Source organism: Pipistrellus hanaki (assembly GCF_964339955.1).
Source record: "Pipistrellus hanaki genome assembly, chromosome: 7".
In the NCBI taxonomy this organism is placed as follows: Eukaryota; Metazoa; Chordata; class Mammalia; order Chiroptera; family Vespertilionidae; genus Pipistrellus; species Pipistrellus hanaki.
This window is the reverse complement of record NC_140509.1, coordinates 7011693-7034005: the sequence shown is the minus strand read 5'-3', so window position 1 is coordinate 7034005 and position 22313 is coordinate 7011693. Positions and strand designations below refer to the sequence as shown.

At 50.6% G+C, this 22313-nt stretch overlaps 1 protein-coding gene across 4 annotated transcripts in view; it reads right to left on the bottom strand.

The window, feature by feature from the left end:
- Positions 1–7344: 7344 nt before the first annotated feature.
- Positions 7345–22313, bottom strand: part of BRPF3 (bromodomain and PHD finger containing 3) — a 39018-nt gene continuing 24049 nt past the window's right edge. For 3 of the 4 annotated variants that reach the window (XM_084890017.1, XM_084890016.1, XM_084890018.1), the window contains exons 9-13: positions 21776–21869; positions 17974–18071; positions 14805–14902; positions 11128–11282; positions 7345–9559 (exon numbers count right to left, since the gene is read on the bottom strand). In XM_084890017.1, coding sequence (XP_084746143.1) covers positions 9376–9559; positions 11128–11282; positions 14805–14902; positions 17974–18071; positions 21776–21869 — 629 coding nt within the window. In that variant the 3' untranslated portion in view covers positions 7345–9375. The remainder of the gene's footprint in view (positions 9560–11127; positions 11283–14804; positions 14903–17973; positions 18072–21775; positions 21870–22313) is intronic. The other variant, XM_084890019.1, reaches the window with a different exon arrangement.

The following is a 22313-nucleotide window of genomic DNA, read 5'->3' as shown; positions in this document are numbered from 1 at the left end:
CAGGGACAGACATGAGCTGGGAATGTGTGAAGACACAGTGATGGTGCAATGTAAGGTGACACGTGGGGAACCTCTTTTGTTGGGATAATAAGAGCCCAGGAAGGAGAGCGCGTGGCAGGTGGAGAAATGCCGGGGAGCACGTTGTTTCTTCAAGATCAAAGCTGCCCGCTGGGCACGAGCTCTGCTGGTGCAAGCACCGGGGCAGAGCTGCTGGAGGCGACCAGCTTCTTAGGGTGAAGGAACTTCTGTCATCCCTGAAATGGAGCCGCTATTTCAAGAGGCTTGAAATAATGATAATTTATTAGTGTCATCTGTGGACAGCCATGGGTTGGTGTAGGGGAGTTAACTCACTTAAGCTCATCAGCACAGCGCAGGTAGTAACAGCCCCTCCCCCTCACGTTTCTGAGAAGTAAATGAGCTAAAACGTGCGGAGACTGGTCTGTGTTGGCCAGATATTCTCATCTTCCTCGTCCTTGCTGCCAAAAACAGGCTCCCAGGGCCCTGTGCCTCCGGCATTTCTGGGTGGAAACCAGCCTGAGAGCGAAGCTGAGCTGCAGGTCCTTTCCCATCCGCTGGGAGGCAGTGTGACCGGGGAGGGAGGAGGGGGAAGGGGACTGTGCTGGGAGCCAGGAGCCCTGGGCTGCCATTCCTCCTCGGCCTGCAAGCCAGAGGCAAGCTATTACAAACGATTAAATACATTCACAACTTCCGGTCTAGATGGCGGAACAGGCAAATGCTGTGCTCACCTCCTCCCACCACCACATCAGTATTACAGTGAAATTCTTGAACAACCTTGAGAAGCACCTGAAGATTAGCCAGAGCTCCTGTAACGAGGGACAAGAAGCAGCCGTGAGACTGGTAGGAGGGGTGGAGACATGAAATGGGCTGGTCCCAGACCCATGGGTGGTGGCTAAGAGCCAGGAGGGATCACACAGGTCCCACTGAGGAGAGGGGGGACCCAGCCCCACACCAGGCTCCGGCCCCGAGCACCGCACCGGTGCTGGGAAGAGGAGGCCCCGTAATATGTGGCTGTGAGTATCAGAGGGGATTCTGTCCAGGTGAGACGGGACCGCTGTCTTAAAGGGCCTGTGCATCCTTGCTCCCTCACAACTACTTGCCTTAAACTCCAGTGCAGGGACAGCAGTTCAGAAACCACAGGGACATACCGCGAGAAGATGGCTTCAGGGCAGGGCTGAAGGGGCAGCTTTCCCCCAGACACGGAAGTGCTGGCTGAAGCCATTGTTTCTTTGTTAAGCCCTCTCCCCACAGAGCCATCAGGCACAGGTGGATGCCAAATCTGAGTCTCCATCAGCCAGGCGAACACTGCTCTTATCCCACCCAGGTGATTCTCTGAGGCCCCTCCCACCTAACTAGCACACTAGCCTGAACCTCGCAAACAGCCAGCCTCAACCCATACTGCAGACTTTCCTAAAATCTCTGAAAGGTCCACAAACCCCAAACAGGTAACAACTGGCCTCAGTATCTCCTGTACCCCTTGCTGAGTGGCCCCAGCACCAGTGGCAGCTGGCTCAGTTCACAGCATAGGCAGCTACCAACTGCAGATCACTTTGTAGCTCCCACCAGGAGGCCCCAGGCTGGGCACAGGCAGTGGTTGACCTGGGGCTGCACTAGAGCTCTTCCCAAGAAGACCCAGAACCAACACTCCAATGGCTGGCTTCCAGCCACACCAGGGCACCACCCAACCGCCTCTGCAAGGGTCTCACTGAAGTGAACCCCACTCTGTGAGGTCAGTCCTTGCACAAAAGCGTGTTCACTTTGGTCACAGCCAATCAGCCAGAGGTCAATCCCACCCACTGGCATGCATACAGTAATCAGGGCTCCACTACAACAGGAGGACACACACAACCCAAATCTGGGACATCCCTGAACACCCAGCTCAGGTGAGTGGGGAGTTTGCCCCACTGGGCCCCAGGACACCTACTGCATAAGGTCATCCTGTCAAGACCAGGAGACATAGAAGAGCTATCTAATACATAGAAACAAACACGGGAGGTGCGGTGGGGGGCAGCCAAAATGAGGGGACAAAGAAACATGTCCCAAAGAAAGAACAGTACAAAACTCCAGAAAAAAGAACTAAAAAAAAATGGAGTCAAGCAATTTACTAGATGTTGAATTCAAAATACCGATATAAGGATGCTCAGTGAACTTAGGGGAAGAACAGGTAAACTCAAAGAGAACTTATACAAAGAGATAGAAGCCATAAAAAAGAACCAGTCAGAAATGAATAATACAATAACTAAAATGAAGAATACACTAGGTAGAGTCAAAAGAAGACTAGATGAAGCAGAATACACTAGGTAGAGTCAAAAGAAGATTAGATTCAATTAGAGAATTGAATCAGCAATTTTGGAGAAAAGGTAGCAGAAAACACCCAATCAGAACAGCAAAAAGAAAAAAGAATTTCAAAAAATTAGGATAGTCTAAGGGACCTCGGGACATCAAGTATAAGAACATTCACATTATATCTAGCAGGACAAGAGAGAACAAAGGGCTGAAAACCTATTTGAAAAAAAAAAAAATAATGACTGAAAACTTCCCCTAACCTGGTGAAGGGAATAGACATACAAGTCCAGGAAGCACAGAAAGTCCCAAACAAAATGAACCCAAAGAGTCCCACACCAATACACATCATAATTAAAATGCCAAAGGTTAAAGACAAAGAGATAATCTTAAAATCAGCAAGAGAGACAGTTACTTATAAAGGAGTTTCCATATGACTGTCAGCTGATTGCAAAACAGAAACATTCCAGGACAAAAGGGATTGGCATGAAATATTCGAAGTGATGAAAAGCAAGGACCTACAACCAGAACTACTTGATCCAGCAATGCACTCATTTAGAGTCAAAGGAACAGATAAAGAGCTTCCCAGAAATGAAAAAGCAAAAGGAGTTCATCAACACCAAACCAGTATTACAAGAAGAAGAAAAGAAAATTTAAAATATGAATAATAAAATAGCAATAACTAATTACTTTAAACGAAATGCATTAAATGCTCTAATCAAAAGACATGGGGTAGCTGAATGGATAAGAAAACAAGACCCACAATATGCTGCCTAAAAAAGACCCACTTCAGATTGAAAGGCACACACAGACTGAAAATAGATGGAAAAATATATTTCATGCAAATAGAAACAAACAAAAAAAGCTGAGGTAGCAATATTTGTCAGACAAAATAGACTTTAAAACAGAGGCTTTAACAAGAGCCACATATGGTATATTTCCTTATACCATAGCCAAGATATGGAAGCAACTTAGTGCCATCAAGAGATGATTGGATGAAGAAGAGATGGTAAATATACACAATGGAATATTGCTTGAACATAAAAAAAGAACTCTAGCTCTGCCCGGTGTGCAGCTTGGCTGCATCATCCTGTGCACAAAAATAGCGGTCACCAACTGGTGGTCCATGGACCACTGGTGGTCCATGAGGTCCGAAAGGTTGGCAACCGCTGCACCTATGGGTTACTGGTTTGATCCCGTCATGGTGAGTACAGGAGACAGCTGATTGGTGTTTTTCTCATACATTGATGTTCCTCTCTCTCTTTTGCTCTCTCTCTCTCTCTCTCTCTCTTCTTCCTCCTTCCCCCTTCTCTAAAATCAGTAAAAAAGCATATACTCAGATGAGGATTAAAAATAATTTTTTTAAAGTAAAAAGAATAAAATCTTACCATATGTAGCAACATGGATGGACCTAGAGGGTATTATACTAAGTGAAATGTGCAAGAAAGACAAGTACCATATGATTTTACTTATATATGTAATCTATACTAATAAAAGGGTAGTATGCTAATTAGACCAGATAGACTGGACGTCTTCTGGACGTTCTTCTGGACAAAGCCACGGTGGCAGGGGCTGAGGCAGAGGTGGTTAGGGATGATCAGGCTGACAGGGGAGAGCAGTTAGAGGAGATCAGGCCAGCAGACAGAGGCAGTTAGGGGCAATCAAGAAGGCAGGAAGAGTGGTTAGGGGCAATCAGGCAGGAAGGCAGAGGGGTTAGGGGCGATCAGGCAGGCAGGCAGGTGAGCAATTGGGAGCCAGCAATCCTGGATTGTGAGAGGAATGTCCCAGATTGGAAAGGATACAGGCCAGGCTGAGGGACCCCCATCCACCTTGCAATGCACCGTGCATGAATATTGTGCACTGGGCCTCTAGTCCAAAAAATAAAAATAAATGAACAATCAAAATAGACACAGAGAACAGATTGATATTGCTAGATGGGAAGGTTAGGGGGCTAAGTGAAAATGGTGAAGGGATTAAGAAGTACAAATTGGCAGTGACAAAGATGTAAAGTACAGCTGAGAGAATATAGTAAATCCTATCTAATAAAAGAGTAATATACAAATTGACCATCACTCCAACACACAAAATGGCTGCCCCCATGTGGACACAAGATGGCCATGACAAGATGGCCAGCAGAGGAGGGCAGTGGGGAGGGACCAGGCCTGCAAGGGAGGGCAGTCAGGGGTGATCAAGCATGCAGGGGAGGGCAGTTAGGGGTAACCAGGCTAGCAGAGGAGGGAAATTGGGGACGACTGGGCCTGCAGGGAAGGGCAGTTGGGGGGGACCCAGGCCTACAGGGGAGAGCAGTTTGGAGGGACCAGGCCAGCAGGGACGGGCAGTTAGGGGTGACCAGGCATTCAGGGAAGAGCAGTTAGGGTTGACCAGGCCTGCAGGGAGGGCAGTTAGGAGTAACCAGGTCTGAAGGGGAGCAATTAGGCATCAATCAGGCTGTCAGGGGAGTGGTTAGGGGGTAATCAGGCTGGCAGACAGAAGCAGTTATGGCAATTAGGAAGGCAAGCAGGCAAGTAGTTGGAAGCCAGCAGTCCCGGATTGGAGAGGGTGCAGCCTGGGCTGAGGGACAACACCCCCTCCCCCCCATGCACGAATTTCGTGCACCGGACCTCTAGTATTATATATAATAACTGTGCATGGTGCCAGGTGAGTACTTGACTTATCAGGGATTACTTTGTAAGTTATATAAATGTTTAACTGCTGCACTGTACACCTGAAACTACTATAATATTGAATGTCAACTGTAATTGAAAAGAAAAAAAAAATTCACACCAGCACTGTTTCTAGAAGCAAATATTGGAAGCTACCCAAATGTCCTTAAACAGTACAACAGAAAATTAAACGTGCGATCTTAGTGCAAGGAACTCCATACTGGAGTGAAAATGAGCTAACCGCAGCTGAACACCAGCATGCCTGAATTGTGTGTGTGTGTGGGGGGGGGGGGGAAGGTGTAAAAGGAAGTTGTAGAAGAATTCAGGCAGTAGACCAGGGGTCTTCAAACTTTTTAAAGTGGGGGCCAGATCACGGTCCCTCAGAGAGCTGGAGGGCGGGACTATATGAACTACTAATTCCTACTGTAACACCTCGGCTGCGCTCACTGCCCAAAAAACCTGGCGGGCAGGATCAGACTCCTCTGCGGGCCGCATGTGGCCCGCGGGCCGTAGTTTGAAGACCCCTGCTGAGTAGACGCTTTCTTCTCTTCAAAATCCAGAAAGGTGAGACCACACTGGACTTCTGTATGGTGATGTAAACATGTGTGTAAACATGTGCAGGACTTTAAAGGAAGAAGGGCACGTGCTCTGGGGAGGGAGAGGCGGGAGGGTATTTCATCTGCTCAGTATTACTAAGCGGAGCCAGGGGGCCCTCCAGCCGCCAGGATGTGGGCCTTGTGTCCCCCAGGCCAGATCAGACCCGAGGACGCCAAGGACGGGGCCAGAGTCCGGCAGCTGCCGGGGATGGCTCTGCAGCCCTTTGTTCCCAGACGGGGCTGCGGGCTCTTTCCCTGACCCTGCCTTCTTATCTCAGACCTCCCCCCACCGGGATCTGAGCAACTCCTCTGGCATCGCTTCAGAGTCCTCTGAGCCTTCATCCCCATGACGGACATGTGCCTGAGTCGCCGAGGTCAGCCAGCAGGGTCCTTTCATCCTTTCTAATCCTCCCCTCAAGGACTCGGGGTCCCTGCTCTGCTGCCCCACATTCTTTTCACACTGGAATACCCGTGACTCCAAGGAAAGCAGGTCACAGGCATGGCCCCAAGGACCATGGCCTTGAGAGGCACAGGCAGGAGATGCCCATGGGTCCTGAGGCACCAGCCGGCGGCAGGGGAGGACGGAGCCAGGAGCAGGGGTGCTGCTGCTCTGCTGGGAGGAGGCCTCAGGACCAGGTGGCGGGGCTGGGCTGTGGAAGAGCAGCCCCAGCCAGCTGGCCAGCGATGAGGAGGGGCCAGGAGGGTTGCTATTCCCGCTAAGAACTACCTTATTCCCCTCGGAGCCAGCGAGGGGCCTGGAGGCAGCGCTGAGGGGACGGGGCAGCTCTCCCGCCCCCTTCTCCCCTCCGTGGGGGGCTCCCCCATTGGAAAGCACCTTCGGTTCATAACACACTCCAGGGGCCAGGGCTGTTAGTAAGGAAGAGAGAAGCCGAGCTGTATGAGGGGGCTTAGAGGAGCCGTTCGACGAGCAGGTCTGGAGCAAACACCGGGGGCTGGACACTAGTGTTGGCGAGTTAGTGGAGCCGCTGGACACGCACAGCGGGCTGTGGGTGCGAGTTGTGCAGCCGGTGGTCGCGCACAGCCGGCCGTGGGGTGGGAGTTGTGCAGCCGGTGGTCGCGCACAGCCGGCTGTGGGTGCGAGTTGTGCAGCCGGTGGACGCGCACAGCCGGCCGTGGGTGCGAGTTGTGCAGCCGGTGGAAAGCTGTTGGCAGAGTCTACTGGGCTGAACACACACCTGTCACATGGCCTGGCAGTTCTGCTTCTGGGGATGCCCTGAAGATATCCCTGTCCATCATAGGACACGGACAAGAATGTCCACAGCAGGCTGTTCACCACAGCCCCAGCCAGACTGGTTCAACGAACTCTAAGGTGCTTATACATGCGCTGCTACTCGGCAGCCCAGACACACTGCAGTGACATGCAAAACGGGAGGCGTTCAGAGACAGGGTGCTGCATGGAAGAAGCCGGGCAGAAAGAGCACACCCTGCGGGATTCCATGACCTGAGGGTCAGAACTGGGCACCCTGCTCAGCACCCACAGAACTCGAGGCAGCAGTTCCCCTGGGGCCCAGGGCGTGCTCTGTACTGTGAGCTGGGCAGTGGGTTCCTGGATGTATACACACGTAAAAATTCATGGAGTTTATACGCAGGCTTGTGCCCCTTAATTACTATATGTAAGGTTGAATCTAAAGCAACAATACCCAGCCACACAGCCCTCTGCACCTGTACCAGCCGGGCTAGACGGCCCTGGCCTGCGGAGGGGGGCTGGAGGAGTTCAGGAGAGAGGTACAGCCGCCCACAGATGACACCAAACGCGACCCGGCAACTGCTGCCCATTAGAACATTTATTTCTCAGAGAGAAAATAATTTCAGACAGTCATATTATAGTAGGTAAAATTAACTTTTGTACCCTTTACAAGCATAGATTTTCTGTTTATTACCTCTCTTATACCATCTGTTATAAACAATTCTAGAAAGCAAATAAAGTCACTTTCTACAATAAATAGAGCATCGTGTGCTTCACAGCAGATGCGACTGAGGCACGCAGGCCCCACGCCACAGCAGGATCTGAGCGTCTCCCATTCCAAAAGCGCCGTTTTCAAAATGAGACTCAGAGAGAGATTGAGAGAGAGAGAGAGAGAGAGAGAGAGAGAGAGAGAGAGAGAGAGAGAGGAGATACACACAGAAAGAGGAGAAATAGAGAAAGCCCCGAGATCTTACAACACAGGTTGAGACGAAGGTCACAGAGTCCACAGCCGACTGACTACCTGGGGAGAGGGGTGCACTGGCTCCTTAAATACCACACTGTGTGCACTTAAATACTCAGCCACACAATGGAGGACTAGTCATGGGAACTATAGGCCTGAATAATTTAGAGCAGTATTTTACAATTATGTACACCGTGTCCTTCCCTCGCCATGGGCTGCGTTGTATTTTGAGTATTTGTACAAAACCAACCCCATCCTTTGTGTTCTGGTTCTGTTGCTTCCCTTTAAGACTCTGGCTCGTGTCCGAAATGTATAAGAAGTTGTGGTGGTTGGTTGATTGTATTTTTAAAAACTCGTGTGTGTAAAAATGGCAGTAATCTCCCCAGTGACTTCGTTTTGTCCAAAACTCCCCTATGAAAAATTCAAAACAATGAAAAAGAACGTCGGGTGGAAAATCAACATGGCGATCGGCGGCCTGCACCTGGCCCGAGACTTTGGTGCCTAAGAGGTGAGAGGAAACACCCGAGAACATCGGAGCCTCTGCAACTCCTGCTTTGTCAGTCAGCTTCCCATTTCACAGCTTTTTTCCTTCCGTTTTTGAGAAGGTGGGGGTGGGAGGGGTGGAGGAGAAAGAGGGCGGGCAGAGGGTCTGAAATAAAAGTGCAGGCTTCCCGGGACTGGGAAGGGGGTGGCCAGGCTGGGCAGGGCCGGAAGACGCTGCACTGCAGGCACCACGCCGTCCGCGGGGTGGCCGGGCCGGAGGCCGCCGCTGCAGGAAACAAGAAGAGGCCCCAGGGATGGAGAGGAAGAAGGAAGGGCAGAGGGGCTCCGCCTCAACAGGCCGCAGCCTCCACGTGGGCAGGCGGACACTCCCACGTGCAGCCCTGCTGCCAGGAGCCACCCAGCCTCAGCCTCAGCCTGCCTCTTGGCCGGACAGGACGAGGGCAGGAGGCCCCCTCAATCCAGAGGGAAGCTCTCCCGTTGGGTGTCTGCAGACGTAAGGGTCAGCGGGAGGGGGAGCTCCGGGGGGGGGGGGTAGGGAGCATGTGCTGGTGGAGGGGTCACCCGAGTGGCAGGCTGGCCTCTGTTCTGGGACCCGAGGAGCCAGGCGGAGGCACCCACCTAGCATAGCAGCTGGCCTCAAAGGGAAACACAAAGACCGATTTGGTAATGGTTTCTGTCAGTTTGGCACAAGAGAAAGGAAAAGAAGAGGGGAAAGACTAGGCGGAGGGTGCAGGCGGGACAGGGAAGAGGTGTGAGAATGGGTGATTGGAGGATTTGGGGGGTGGGGGGGTGAGCACACTGACATTCCCCACGGGACCCGAGTGTACCCACAGCACCTCTGGGGTCAATGTCAGCGCCTCGCTCACCTGAGGTGTGGTTACCTGGGAGTGGGGTGGAGGGGTCGCACACCCTGAAGAGCATGGGACCCCTGCGTCTGAGGCCAGGTCCCTCTCCTTGCTGGGCCTCCCAGCTGCTTCTACTTCTAACTGGTTCTTCAGTGGACCAGCCCCTGAGGGAGCTCAGGTGGGAGTTTTTGGCACACAGTAGGCCCAACAGGGGGCCATGCAGTTTGTCAAAACTAGGGCCCCAGCCCAGGCAGCCCCCGGCCTGCTGTGAAGGGGACAGAGGCAGGGCGGCCCGCCCTCACAGGTAGCTGGAGGGGACGAAGGAGTGGGGCCCGCGGACGCGGCTCAGGTGGATCATTGCTCGGTCGTAGGCCACCTGCACCGACTTGCGGATGCTAGTCTTGCGACCTTCCAGCATCTTGAGCTTGTCCACGGTGTCCTCCACGCCCAGGGGCAGGACTTTGTCTCTCGGAAGCCACTGCCTAAAACACAGCAACAGTAAGACGCCTGGGCCTTGGTGAGTGGGTCCACCAGGGTGCCCTCAGCGCCTGTGTGCCCAGGACCAGCACACAGCAGGGAAGGGACAGGCAGAGGGAAGCAGACGCCTCAGAAAGGCCACCAGGGGACCTGTTTTTGTGGTCAGCCCCCTCTGCTCGGGAGGTAGTCAGGGCAGGAGCCAGGACGGCCCAGTGCTGCCTCTGGGCCTGGCGGGGCCATCGGAGGGCTCCAGGCTCACCCTTGCAGAATCGGGGAGTTCTGCTAGGAAGTGGGGCTGATGCCAGCATAAATCAACTGATCCCTGGGGACCTGAACCTGGTACTTTTTAAAAATATATCACCAGGTGACTCCAACCTGTGGCTCAGAGCCGATCCTTCAGGTGAGGTCTGAGTTTGTGTCTTAGTTAGACTGTGGAGCCCTGGCTTTCCTCCTCTGTTAAATGAGGACAAATGCAAAGTAATTCACATTAAGGACACTGAGGAATCACATACATGGCAGCTATTTTCATCATTATTATCACTCTCACTAGCTCCTCCTACTGCCTCATTCTGTGGAAGCGAAGGTGAAGCTCCTGCTGGTGCTGAGAGAAGCCTGAAGTGCAACCAACAGCAGGACCAGCCCCTGACCCAGGACGAAACAGAGTTCCTGCAGCCACTGGGAGTCCGCAGCTACGGGCTCTCCGCTGGGTTCTCTCCAGAAATCACCTACCACGTGGGAGCTGCCTGCCCAAGGTCCCTCCCTGCCCGGGGGCAGCCAGCACTCAATGTCTACAAAGGCACAGCCTCAATTTCTGACGTGGCTACCGAGCCGCCCAGCTCCAGAGCTCCCCATAAGGTCAGCTGAAGCCCCAGGGCAAGAGCATTGCATGCAGTTCAATATTTTCTTCTCCCAATGCTGTGTCCCCCCGGTCCCTCATCCCCACAGCTCCCCCCCAATGCTGCGTCCCTCATCCCCACAGTACCCCCCAATGCTGTGTCTCCCCCGTCCCTCATCCCCACAGCTCCCCCCAATGCTGCGTCCCTCATCCCACAGCTCCCCCCAATGCTGCGTCCCTCATCCCCACAGTACCCCCCAATGCTGCGTCCCTCATCCCACAGCTCCCCCCCAATGCTGCGTCCCTCATCCCACAGCTCCCCCCCAATGCTGCGTCCCTCATCCCACAGCTCCCCTCCAATGCTGTGTCCCCCCGTCCCTCATCCCACAGCTCCCCCCCAATGCTGCGTCCCTCATCCCACAGCTCCCCCAAAGCTGTGTTCCTCACATCCTTCATCCCCATAGCTCCCCCAATGCTGCGTTCCTCACGTCCTTCAACCCCACAGCTCCCCCAAAGCTGTGTCACCCATCCCCACGGCTCTCCCCAGTAAGCCTCCTGAATCAAACTGCCATGTCAGAGCTTTCCCAGGGAATCTGGTCTCAGTTACTATTAACACTACTAATCGGTGTTGCTAGTAGCACTAAGTTACTACTAACATGGCAAGTGCAGGCCAGCTGCTGGCGCCTCTCAGGAACTCAGCCTGCACCCTGCACCCTCCCAGCAGCAGCGCCCACTCACCAGGTGCGCTTGTTGTCAAAAAAGAGGACAAGGAAGAGCTTCTCTCCAGCCTCGGCCTGTTTCTGCTCCCCCAGCTTCAGCACATCCAGTGGGGGGACAGGGATGGGGACACCATTGTGCAGGAGGCCCTCCCGGGGCATCTTGGGATCGATGATCTGGAGGTGGGAAAGGAGATGGCACTCAGCTGGGGGTGGACGGGGGGAGCAGGGCAGCCCGCCCCAGGACTAACCACCAAACCACCCACAACCAAGCGATGGAGGTAGACTTCTTCCACGGCTCTCAGTACCCCAAAATGGAGACTATTTCCCCAGCTCTGTCCTAATCCTCTGGCCCTGCCCACCCCGTCCTTCAGCAGAGGGAGAAGCTTGCTCCCCGAACTGTCAGGGCCGGGAGCTAGAACAGAAGTGACGGGAGGCAAGGGGGTGGGTGCCTCTGATGTCCAGCGCCGACAGGCAGACTCCTTCCCCCCAGGGTCCCTGAGAGGCGGTTTTCCTTTAGAACCCCGCAATGCTCAGGCCTTCCCAGACACCCAGCTGTGAAGAGGCTCTGCGTCAGCAGGGGCCCATCCTTCGGTTCTAGCCTAACGGCCTCTGCTTGCCCACCGCCTTCTTGCCTGCCTGTCACTCGCTGGTGTGTGGCCCAGGTACATTGTGGCACCTCCCCGTGAGATAAGACTGAGCTTGGGTTGCTGGGAAGGAACAAAGGCGTGGCTGAAACCAGGGCCACGGGACTAATGAGTCCTCAGGGCTGCATGTGGCACAAGGGCAGGGGCTCGGCGAAATGCCCGGTAATCAACCACCAGTTCTCCCGCGCCGCGGAGCACCGACAAAGCCACCATTAGTCACACTGGCCAGCTCATGTCATGCTCGTGCTGGTGCTGAGAAGTCCGGACAGCTATTAGCCGAGAGGAACCGCCAAGCACAGAAGGAGTTGTAGCTGCTTGAGGCCTCGGCTGGGATTGAGCCCGAGCCCAAGCACCTGGACCCGCCGGGGCCTCTGCTGCCCACTGCCTGCACAGCCCCTCCTCCAGAGCAACTGGCTGGCCGTTGCATATGCTGAGGCCAGAGGGACTTGGAAACCTACTAAAGGAGCAGCTTTCTCCCGAGATGGAGCAATCTGAACTTCCAGCCCTGACCCAGGGGCCTCTTCCACAATAAACCGCTTTTAGTTACCTCTGGGTGTCGGCCAGCCTCTCTACATCCCTCTTGAGACAAGTAGCTGAAAACAGGTGCTCTGGTTAAGAGTTTACTCCGAGGAGGAACCACACCCACCCCGTCCCCAGCTGTGTGATTTGGTCAAAACCCCGTCTCCCAGCCTGTCTGTCCCTCCTGGGACTGACGCTCAGGTCCTAATGGAAACCAACATACAAGCTCCTGAGCTTCCTCCATTACCCTGATGTTTCCCCTGGACTCAGCCATGCTGGTCATGGGCGGGGGTGGACGGTGAGGAATGTCCCTCAAGGCAGAAGCAAGGTGGGTAAGCTGCCACTGAGGCAAATGGGCCACCAAGTAATAAAGGACGGTCCATTTATTCAAATGTTATGCAGATGTAAAATGACATGGAAATAAAGTTTGCGATAAACTTTAACATAATAAATGTGTGCATTCGCTATTACAGCTGTAATATATAAACAACCAACAGAAGGAACAACACAAAGTGCTTACAGTTGGCATGTTAGAATAGTGGGGATTTAAATGGCTTTTCTCTATTTTCCCAAAACTACTATAATTAGATACATTACTTTATAGAGCAGAAAACATTACAAAAATCCTAAATTTAAAAACTGTATACCCACTCTGGATGCAAGTACAGCTGGTCCTTGAGCACGGCTGTTAGAGACATGACCGTGTGTGCAGTTGGAATCTGAGTACAGCTTCGGATTCTCCCAAAAGTTAACTACATTTGTCTCTTGGTATCCATGGGGGAAGGTTCCAGGACCCCTGAGGTTACCGAAATCCGAGGACAGTCAAGACTCTCACACAGTCAGCCCTCTGCATCTGCAGGTGGGAACCCTGGGTCTACAGAGGGCCAGCTGTGTGTATTGAGGGGGGGAAAATGCAGGAGTGAGTGGACCCACACAGCTCAAACCCATGTTATTCGAAGGTCAACTGTACACATTTAGGAAAGCACAGTAGAGCGTAAACCAAAATAGCACAGGTTGTGTTCAGGTGACTGGATTCAGGTGATGGTTGAATTTCTTTGATCACAAAAGAAAATGTATCATTAAGAAGGTAATTAGGAAGGAAAAAAAAGATTAGTTTTAGTGGCTTTTTTGCAGTGACATTAAAAACAACAAAACCTGCGCAGCCTTGATCACTTCTCCAGAGACCAGCAGGGCACAGGCACTGGGAGGACAGCCTGGCCCGCCTCCTCAGGGGGCGGATGACAGCATGGATTCCAGCGTCTGCCACGGCTAAGGCAGGAGGCAGGCCACCAGGTTCCAGTGGGGCTCCCGCAAGGTGTACAACCTCGGAGCTGTGGTTTCCTTGCCTGTCCAGTAAGGATCTTACCCTCCTTTAAGAGGCACACATGAATGAGCTCTGTGTGCACGCACGAGGTTGGTGGAGGTTCTCAAACTTGGCTATAAATCATCCGGGAAGCTTTTAAGAATTAGTCATGTCCACCTGGCCTCAGAGAGTCTAATGTGGTAGTTCTGAGATGGACCATCAGTATCTGCATTGTTTAAAAAATTCCCCTGGACGATTCTGACAAGCCCCAAAGTCAGAAGCAGCATCTTCCAGGGCCAGATGGACATGACCTCCCCAATACATAAGGAGCTCTAAGAAATAACAGTCAATTATAAAAATAGAATTTTTAGCTACTGCTGGTGGGAGCATAACCTGGAACTTTTTAAAGGGCACCCTGGCAATTTGTATGGACTTTGCCTCAAGAAGGCACTCCTAAGAATTCCCTGAAAAGAAATAACCAGGGATGTGCACAAAGGCAAAACTACAATATTTCTTGCTGGTTATTTATCATAGTGAAAAATCCAAAACAACTTAACTGAGCAATTAGGGAATGGTTAAAATAAGGTAAGTACATGCACAGGACTGAAGACAGTGTTGTCATTAATGTGATATTGATGAAGAGTGAAGGCATGAGACATGCAGTTAAGTGAAAGGGAGGTTAAACAGACCATGGTCTTAGATATGCACATATGTATGCGTTGAACAACAACAAAAAGACTGAGTGGATACACACCAAGGTCATCTCTGAACAGATGGGACTATAGGTGATTTTGAACTCAGTGGCTCAGAACACAGGCATCACACAGGTTAAGCTCTAACTCAAATTGCAACCCTGCCACTTAATAGCCAGATGACAAGAGTAAGAAACGGATCCTCAGTTTTCCCCCATAGAAATGAAAATAACCATACTTTCCCTCAGTATTCCAATTAGCATGACAAATGTTTAAAAAGACACCTAAGCATGATTAGCAGCTTTTAAGATTTTTTATAACGAGCACATATTAGTTTTAAGGATTAGCAAATACATCCCTAAGAGCTCGTCTCCGTTTTCCCAAGCTGGGAGCCTTGTTGGTTTGGCCCACCCAAGGCTGGAAGGCACCCTGACTCCCACCACACTCGGATGGCTTGATCCAATCAGATAAGCCCCTGGGGCAAGGCAGGGGCCAGAATCGCCCAGGGAGGGAGGAGGTGGCATCGGGGCAGACTCACCAAGGCAGGGTAGGAGGGGTAGCCTCGGCACTTGGCCCACACCAGCTCCAGGGGCTCCAGGTCTCCACGGTCTTCAAAGGGCATCAGGAGGCTTCTGCCTGGGGTGGGGGAGGGGAGGAGACAGTGCCCAAAGGGAACTTGGAATTCTGCCCAGGAGGCCTGCCTGTGGCCTCCATTTGACTGGGGCAGCCTAGGAGTGAGCAGAAGCATCCCCTCCACCCTTTCTCTTCCTGCCCCCTCCTCGGAAGCTCTCAGACTAGATTAGGGGTTGGCAAACTTGGTGGATAAAAGGGCCAAGAGTAAATACTTTAGGTTTGTGGACCACATGGTCTCTGCTGCAACTACTCAACTCTGCTCTGCAGCAAGAAAGCAGCCACAGATAATCTGTAAATGGCTGAGTGTGGCTGTGTCCCAATAAAACTTTATTTCTGGAACTGAAATTTGAATTTCTTGTAATTTTCACATATTACAAAATAGCATTTTTCGGTGTGTTTTTTCAATCACCTGGAAACATAAAAACCATCCTTAGCTCATGGGCCCACAGAAGCGGGCAATAGGCTACCCTATGCTGACCTCTGGCTAGCACTCCTTGGAAAGTGTAACTGCTCCATCACCAGGGCCCCGGGCAGAGCCACAGAGTGCTCCCTGGACCTCCAGGTGGAGTCCTCACGATGGAGGCTTCATGGAAAAGACGCCTGGGACAGATACTTCGAGGGAAAACCACTTGCTAAGTGAGTTCCTTCCTGACACGCCACACCGGGCCACAGGTCTGGATCACAGCGCTCGCAGGATCCTCCCTGCCCACTTTTATCAAACCGCACACGGTGTCTCACCCCGGGCAGGCACGGCTCTTCAGATCCCTGTGCTGCACCCAGTGCACTCGCACACATGGATGGTGCTTTACAAAAGCACCCAACACACAGGAGCCTCCCTTCCCGCCCCGTACCAGAACCGGGGCAACCAAGGAAAAAGGCCCAAATCTCAGAGTGGAAATTATGTTTCTAAGGAAACGTTATTACCCCCACTTATTATTTCTTAAAAATGTACTACTAATAATGAGGTATTGTTTCTACCTATTGAGTCAATAACAATAACAAAAAGATAACACCCAATTCTGCAGACCAGCCAGTCCTCCCAGAATGTAATTTGGTGTAAGTCTCAAGAGCCATAAAAAAGTGTCTGAACCATCTGCTTCAGTAAATTCCTTCCCTGGAAACTTAGTTGAAGAAAATAACTTTAAAACCAAATAAAAAGATTTTGAACAAAAATATTGATTTACTCTGTATAAACTCGGAAATAATCAAGTTATCTAACAATTGAAGGGTTAAAATTTTTTAAATCTTTTTTTTTAATTATTATTTTTATGCAAGGACATTTTTCCATTGACTTTTAGAGAGAGTAGTGTGAGAGAGAGAGAAACATTGATGTGACAGACACATCAATTGGTTGCCTCCCACACAAACCCCAACCAAGGATGGGAGCCTGCAACCAAGGTACATGTCCTTGACTGGAATTGAACCCGGGATCCTTCAGTCCTCAAGCCGACGCTCTATCCACTGAGCCAAACCAGCTAGGGCTGAAAGGTTAATTATAATGAACTGATTGAAAGATACATTGTTCTAGTGATGAAGACATATAAAGATTATGTCGATATGAAGGAAACATTGAAAAAGGGAGAATACAGAAGAGCATGTGTTTTAGGTTAGCATTTTGTTAAAAACATGTCTGAAATGAGTAGAAGGTAATACAGAAATGAAGACAACTATGCTAAGATGATGAAACAGTGGGAGGTCAATTTCCTTCAGCGGCATTTTAATAAGTATGTGGTTTTAAAAATAAGAATAAAATATCAAAATGTCACCAGCAGAAGCACAAAGTACATGCCAATCCTCTTCTCCTAATTTTGCATCTAGACGTGAGCCTTGCCTCCAGGGTGCTGACAGTGGGACAGTAATGAAACACGCAGGCTTGCATTCGTCAACACGTAAAAGAAAAACAGGGACGCCAGGGGAGATGACGCGGCTGGGAAGAGGAAAGGGAAGCCTGCAGCCTGGGGAAAGCTGTAAGGACAGGCCTCCAGAGAGTACACACCCCACAGGCGGCCGGACAGGTGCTCAGAGGACAGCCCGCTCTGCATCTGCTCACCCTGAGAGCACCCAGGCCTCTCCTCCGCCCGCCCTGCTCATTCCCTCCGTCTAAGGAGAAAAGACCCAGCATCTCCCTGTCTGGGCCAGCTGCAGTGTGTGTCATGAAGAGAAGGCTGGAAGCGCTGGATCACATGGAATGACAGGTCACATGTGTGATGCAGGTATACAGGCTATCACAGATGATTCCAGGGAGGGAAGACAGGCAGTGTTTGCTGAGATTACAAACGCACACCTCCTTCAACACCGCCACTCCATGTCTATAGGTACACCCCCCACGAATACAAAATGATCCCTGGACAAGGCTGCTCACTGCAACACTGCGTATAGCACATCAGTGAGAACAATGGAAATGTAGAGGGCCGGCTAAGTAAATGATGCACTCCTATATAACGGGACATTAGGCAGACGAGGAAAACCACAGAAGGCTCTTTAAAGATACATTATTAACTGAAAAGAAAAAAGCATGGTTTAGAGCAGGCCCTCTGCCAAGGGCCACTTGGATATTTAAGACATCATTCGCAGGTATACAAAATTAGCCTGCTGTATTGGGTCAAACGTTTAATTAGCTCCCCCCTAACGCCTTGCAGGCCCAGACCAAATGACTGCGGGCCTTATACGGCCTGTGGGCCCACCGGCCGCCAGCCTGGTTTAGAGGGGGCACATGCAGAGTAGGCTTCTCTTGTCACTATCCTACATGTACACGGGAGTCTTGGCTTGTGTGTGTAAGGGTTACATCTGAAAAGACAAAAAGAAACTACCAACAGTGGTTGCCCTCAGGTAGGGAGCACTGGTTTTTCATTACGCACCTTTTATACCATTCTGATTTTTGTTACCATAGGCATATATTGCCAATTCAAATTTAAGATGAATTGGGGGGTGGAAATAAAAATGATTATGAATGACCTGCGGAGGAAGACCCTGCCCAGAGCCCAAGGATTTGTAAGAGCTCTCAGTCTAGCCAGACCACAGAGCTGGTTCTCGGGAAGGCCTGTCCCCAAGCCCACCTGTGCATTGCTCCTCACCTGAGCTGCTGTAGTCAGAGTCTCCGTTCACACTGTCCAGGAAGGGCACTCGAGACAAGGCTGGCTTCCCACGGCTGCGTTTGGGGGGCACCAGACCACTGCGTACAGAGCAGGGAGGGAAGGGGAAGAGAGGAGCAATTCAATGACTAACACCCCCACTCCCGCTCCCTAATGGCTGACAGGAGTGGAGCTGCATAAACTCTGCAAGGAGAATGGTTTCTCACCTTCCCCTAAAAACTTACACTCAGCCATGACACATTTCAGAAAGTTCCCATGAGGCGTGCAGGAACCATTTCCTCCATGTGAAAGGACTGAACCTGGCAAGACATGCCAGCTCCCTGTTCCCTGTTTGGGCCCTTGGACTTCATCCAGAGCAAAGCATCCCAGGCAACTCGAGAAAGGCCCATCTCACCTCTGCCCAGAACTCTTTGCTCTGTGGCTCACACTGCTTGTTATTTAGAAATCAGTTCACTTTTTTTAAAAAAAATATATTTTATTGATTTTTCACAGAGAGGTAGAGAGGAACAGATAGCCAGAAACATCGATGAGAGAGAAACATCAATGAGCTGCCTCCTGCACACCCCACACTGGGGACGTGCCTGCAACCAATGTACATGACCTTGACCGGAATTGAACCTGGGACCCTTCAGTCCGCAAGCCGATGCTCCTGGTTTCGGCCAGTTTACTTTTTAGAGGTATAAAAATCTGCCTCTTTTCCAAATTTTTTTAAAGGACTTGTCCTACTTCTTTAATTAGAAAAGACATTTTTAAATTGGGAAAAATTCCATTTCTCATTGTCACTTTATGTGTGTCAATTTTTCTTAGACAAAGATGGATTTTTTTTTTTAACAAGGAAAATTTTAAAAAATTAAACAAAGACTAAGGGTAATAAGCAAAAATGAGAACAGTAATACCAGAATAATGGTATAACTTGAACCCACAGAGGCATCAGTATTTTTAAGTAGCTCTCAATGCAATTTTAATGTACAACCATATTTGGGAGTCTCTGGTATAATGTGATTAAGGCTTTCTTTCCATCCAAACTTTATAAAAAATATTACCACTATATAATTTTTTCAACTAAAAAAGTGCTTATCAGACAGGCCAACAATTTGCAGAAGAACAGAAATGCTAAGAGACCTCTGGTGGGACAAGAGGCGGCCAGGGTTCGGACTGGCTGCGAGCAGGTGCTCCTGGTTTATCGAATCGTACTGTCTGCCTCATGTCTAATAGAGTACACCTGCACAACCAGAATGCAATGAATCATAATTCTTCAGGAAGCAGTAGGTGGGGAGTTTTTTCCTGCTAGTGAAAATAAAGGCTTGTTTGGAAAAACACAAAGAATACCCAGTTCATATTTAGGCTTCGGTTCCCACTCACCCTACAAAAATCTGCCACTGAGCCTAGAGACTCTGAGGCCATATAGAATAGAAGATACTAGTAGTTTTATTAGGAAAGTCTCTCCAAGTTCACATCATGGTTTGAGAAGACATCCTCAAATACAACAGAAGAGGGCTCAGCAATGTGATTAAAAGATTGAACTGGGGAGCCAGTTCCTGGGTTCAGAACCCAGCTCTTTACTCTATAATTCTATGACGTTGAGCAAGTTACTCAACTTCTTTGATGCTCGTGTCCCCCATGTGTTGTTGTGAGGACTTAATGGATTAATACACAGGAAGCGCTCAGGAAGTGCACATACCAAACACTCAATAAGTGGCAGTTCTATAACAATATACGAAGGGCAGTAAACTTTAATATCTCACTTTAAATATTATAAACTACTAATGTACTATCAAATGATGAACTCTGAGAAGGATAAGCTCAAAGAAAATGGATACAACACCAAAACTAGGTCTGTATTTTCCTGTTTCATAGGAAAAAGCACAAGTGTGCCCCAGCCAGGACACATACAAGAAGCAACCAATGAATGCATAAATAAGCAGAACAAATCAATGTTTTTCCCTCTCTCCCACCACCCCCCCTCACAACCTTTCTCCCCCTCTCCCCCTGCTACCTCTCTCAAATAAATTAAAAATTTTTTTTTAAAAAAGGAAAAAAAAAGCACAAGTGACTCGACCATCACCTGCATTCAGCCTCTCTCCCATGTTACCCAGGCCTAAGCAGACAACCCAACCTATAATTACTCTGTCTCCTGGTTTAACATTCACCTCTGCCCTTCAGAAGATAAGCTCCATGAGAGCAGACACCTTATCAGTGCCTACTATCGTTCCTGGCTCATAGTAGGTGCTCAATTAATAATTAAAGGACTGACCCTTAGAAAGATGGTGCAGCCCTAACCTGCTCAGAAAATCGTTAAGACAGATAAACCAAGAGGCACGTGGTGGGGAGGGGTATGTGGAATTGATGACCAGAAGTTCTTTCTAATTCTGGGATTATATGATTATTGAGTTAATGATTGTCCTTTATGTTCTTAACACCATAGCACTGAAAAAAATTAAGAAAAAAACCCTGGCAGCCAGAGCCCCTGAATCTCCTATTTTAAACCTTGAAATCCCACTGAGTTAAAGAGGAAATGCCTTCCAAGGACATGTTTTCCATGTTGAGTGGAGCCCCAGACAGACCGGCCCTGACTGGAGGGCTGCACAAGGCAAGCACACTGGAGCCTGGCCTGGCTTGCTTCTTGTCCAGAGCTGGGAAGAGTGCCCTTCACAGAGGGAAGGGCCCAACACATCTTCGACCTTTAGTTAAGGTGTAGGAAGGGACACTCTTACCCCACCCCCAATGAGCTGGGCTTCCAGGCACTATATCTTTGAAGGGAGTCAGACTAGAAGTATCTGAGAAAAGCTTGAAGTCACTGTCTCTTCTCTGATAACTGTGTTCTTTCCCATCTACTCCCCCTATATCTGGAGAGGGCAGCATGGGAGGGAGTAAGAAAGGGCAACTCTAAGGTTTGGTGGGGAGGGAAACCTGAAAGCTGGTCCAGGCCCAAGGGGTAGGGGCTTCCTATGGACCCACCAGGAGCCAGGAGCCACGTTAGAACAAGCACCTTACAGAACGCACAGCCAACCTGCCTTGGAGGTGCTTCAAGCACAGACACAGTCTTCTGGTGTCATTCCCAGGACCATCTCCCCTGCTCTGGATGCAGAATCCATTCGGCAGCCACACGGAGGGACCATGAGACCAACCTTTGTGACACTGAGGGTCGCCCATTTCCAAGAGTCCCACACTCCCTGGTTTCCTGTGCAGCTCACAGGCCAGAGCAGGGGCTCAGGGGCTCTAGCATGTGGGAGAATCATTAATGCTCTGGTATCAGCAACCCTCCCTTCAGCTAAAAGAATGGGAAAAGAAACTCACCCCAGCTCAATGAAGAGCTGGGACCTTTGGCCAATAAAAGGCAATTTCAACTCTCCTATCAGCTCATTTCTTATCCCTACACCACAGCTCTGAAGGGGCCATAGCTATGATGACCCAAAAGGCACAGGGTGAACCCATGTCTGTAATGAGCTGGGTTATCTGACTGGGTCGGGGAACAGGTGGAGGACTGGCTCAAATTTTAACTTCTCTGGGCAACAGAGATATGGCTGGCCCGCTCTCTAGAGCCGAACTCAGCTCCACAAACCCTGTAAAGCATCAGCCTCTCCCTCCCTCCTAGTCAGATCAGGCCTGAGAGGCAAGGGTTACACTGTTTTCTTGGAGCTCCCACAGTTGCAGACCAGCGGCCTCAGGAATCAGCAGGGGTGGGGGAAGAACATATCTGAGATATAAGCAGAAAGAGGTTCAAGCTGCAGCCCAATGGAGAATGAAGGGAGAGGTGGTGAAGCTTTGGGACAAGTGTTCTTACCTGCAAGCTTCAAATGCCAGTCCACCACTGAGACCCAAACTGCATTCTGAGTCAGACCCGCTTTCCGCGTGTTTCCCGAAGCCGTTGGTTACGCCTGCCAAGGACACACAGAGTGAGCCTGAGGCAGCACCTCTCGTCCCCCCTCCCCGCCCCTCGCTGCAGCATGGCCTCCACAGGAGGGCTCGGCGAGGAGGGGTGAGAATGCTGTGCCCGCCCCTGTGCGAAATGGTCTTGGTGGTAGAATCTGATACAGATTGGGGAAGATGTTGGCGGGGACAATGAGCAGACGCTGCGTTTTCTTTCGCTTCCTCTGGCTTTACTGTCAGGCAAACACGGCTCACTCCAGTATTGTCATCTGGCTCCAAAGGGTAATACCAAGACTTCCCCACTCCGGCTGGCTTACAAGTCCCTGGATCTGCTTCCCATTTCAAGCCTCGATTATCAGGGAGTCTCCTCTGCCTCTTGGGGAGCCCACCCTCCTGGCCCACTCAGATAAGCACTCCTATCCATCACACCCTGGCAACAGCCAGCTTCATTC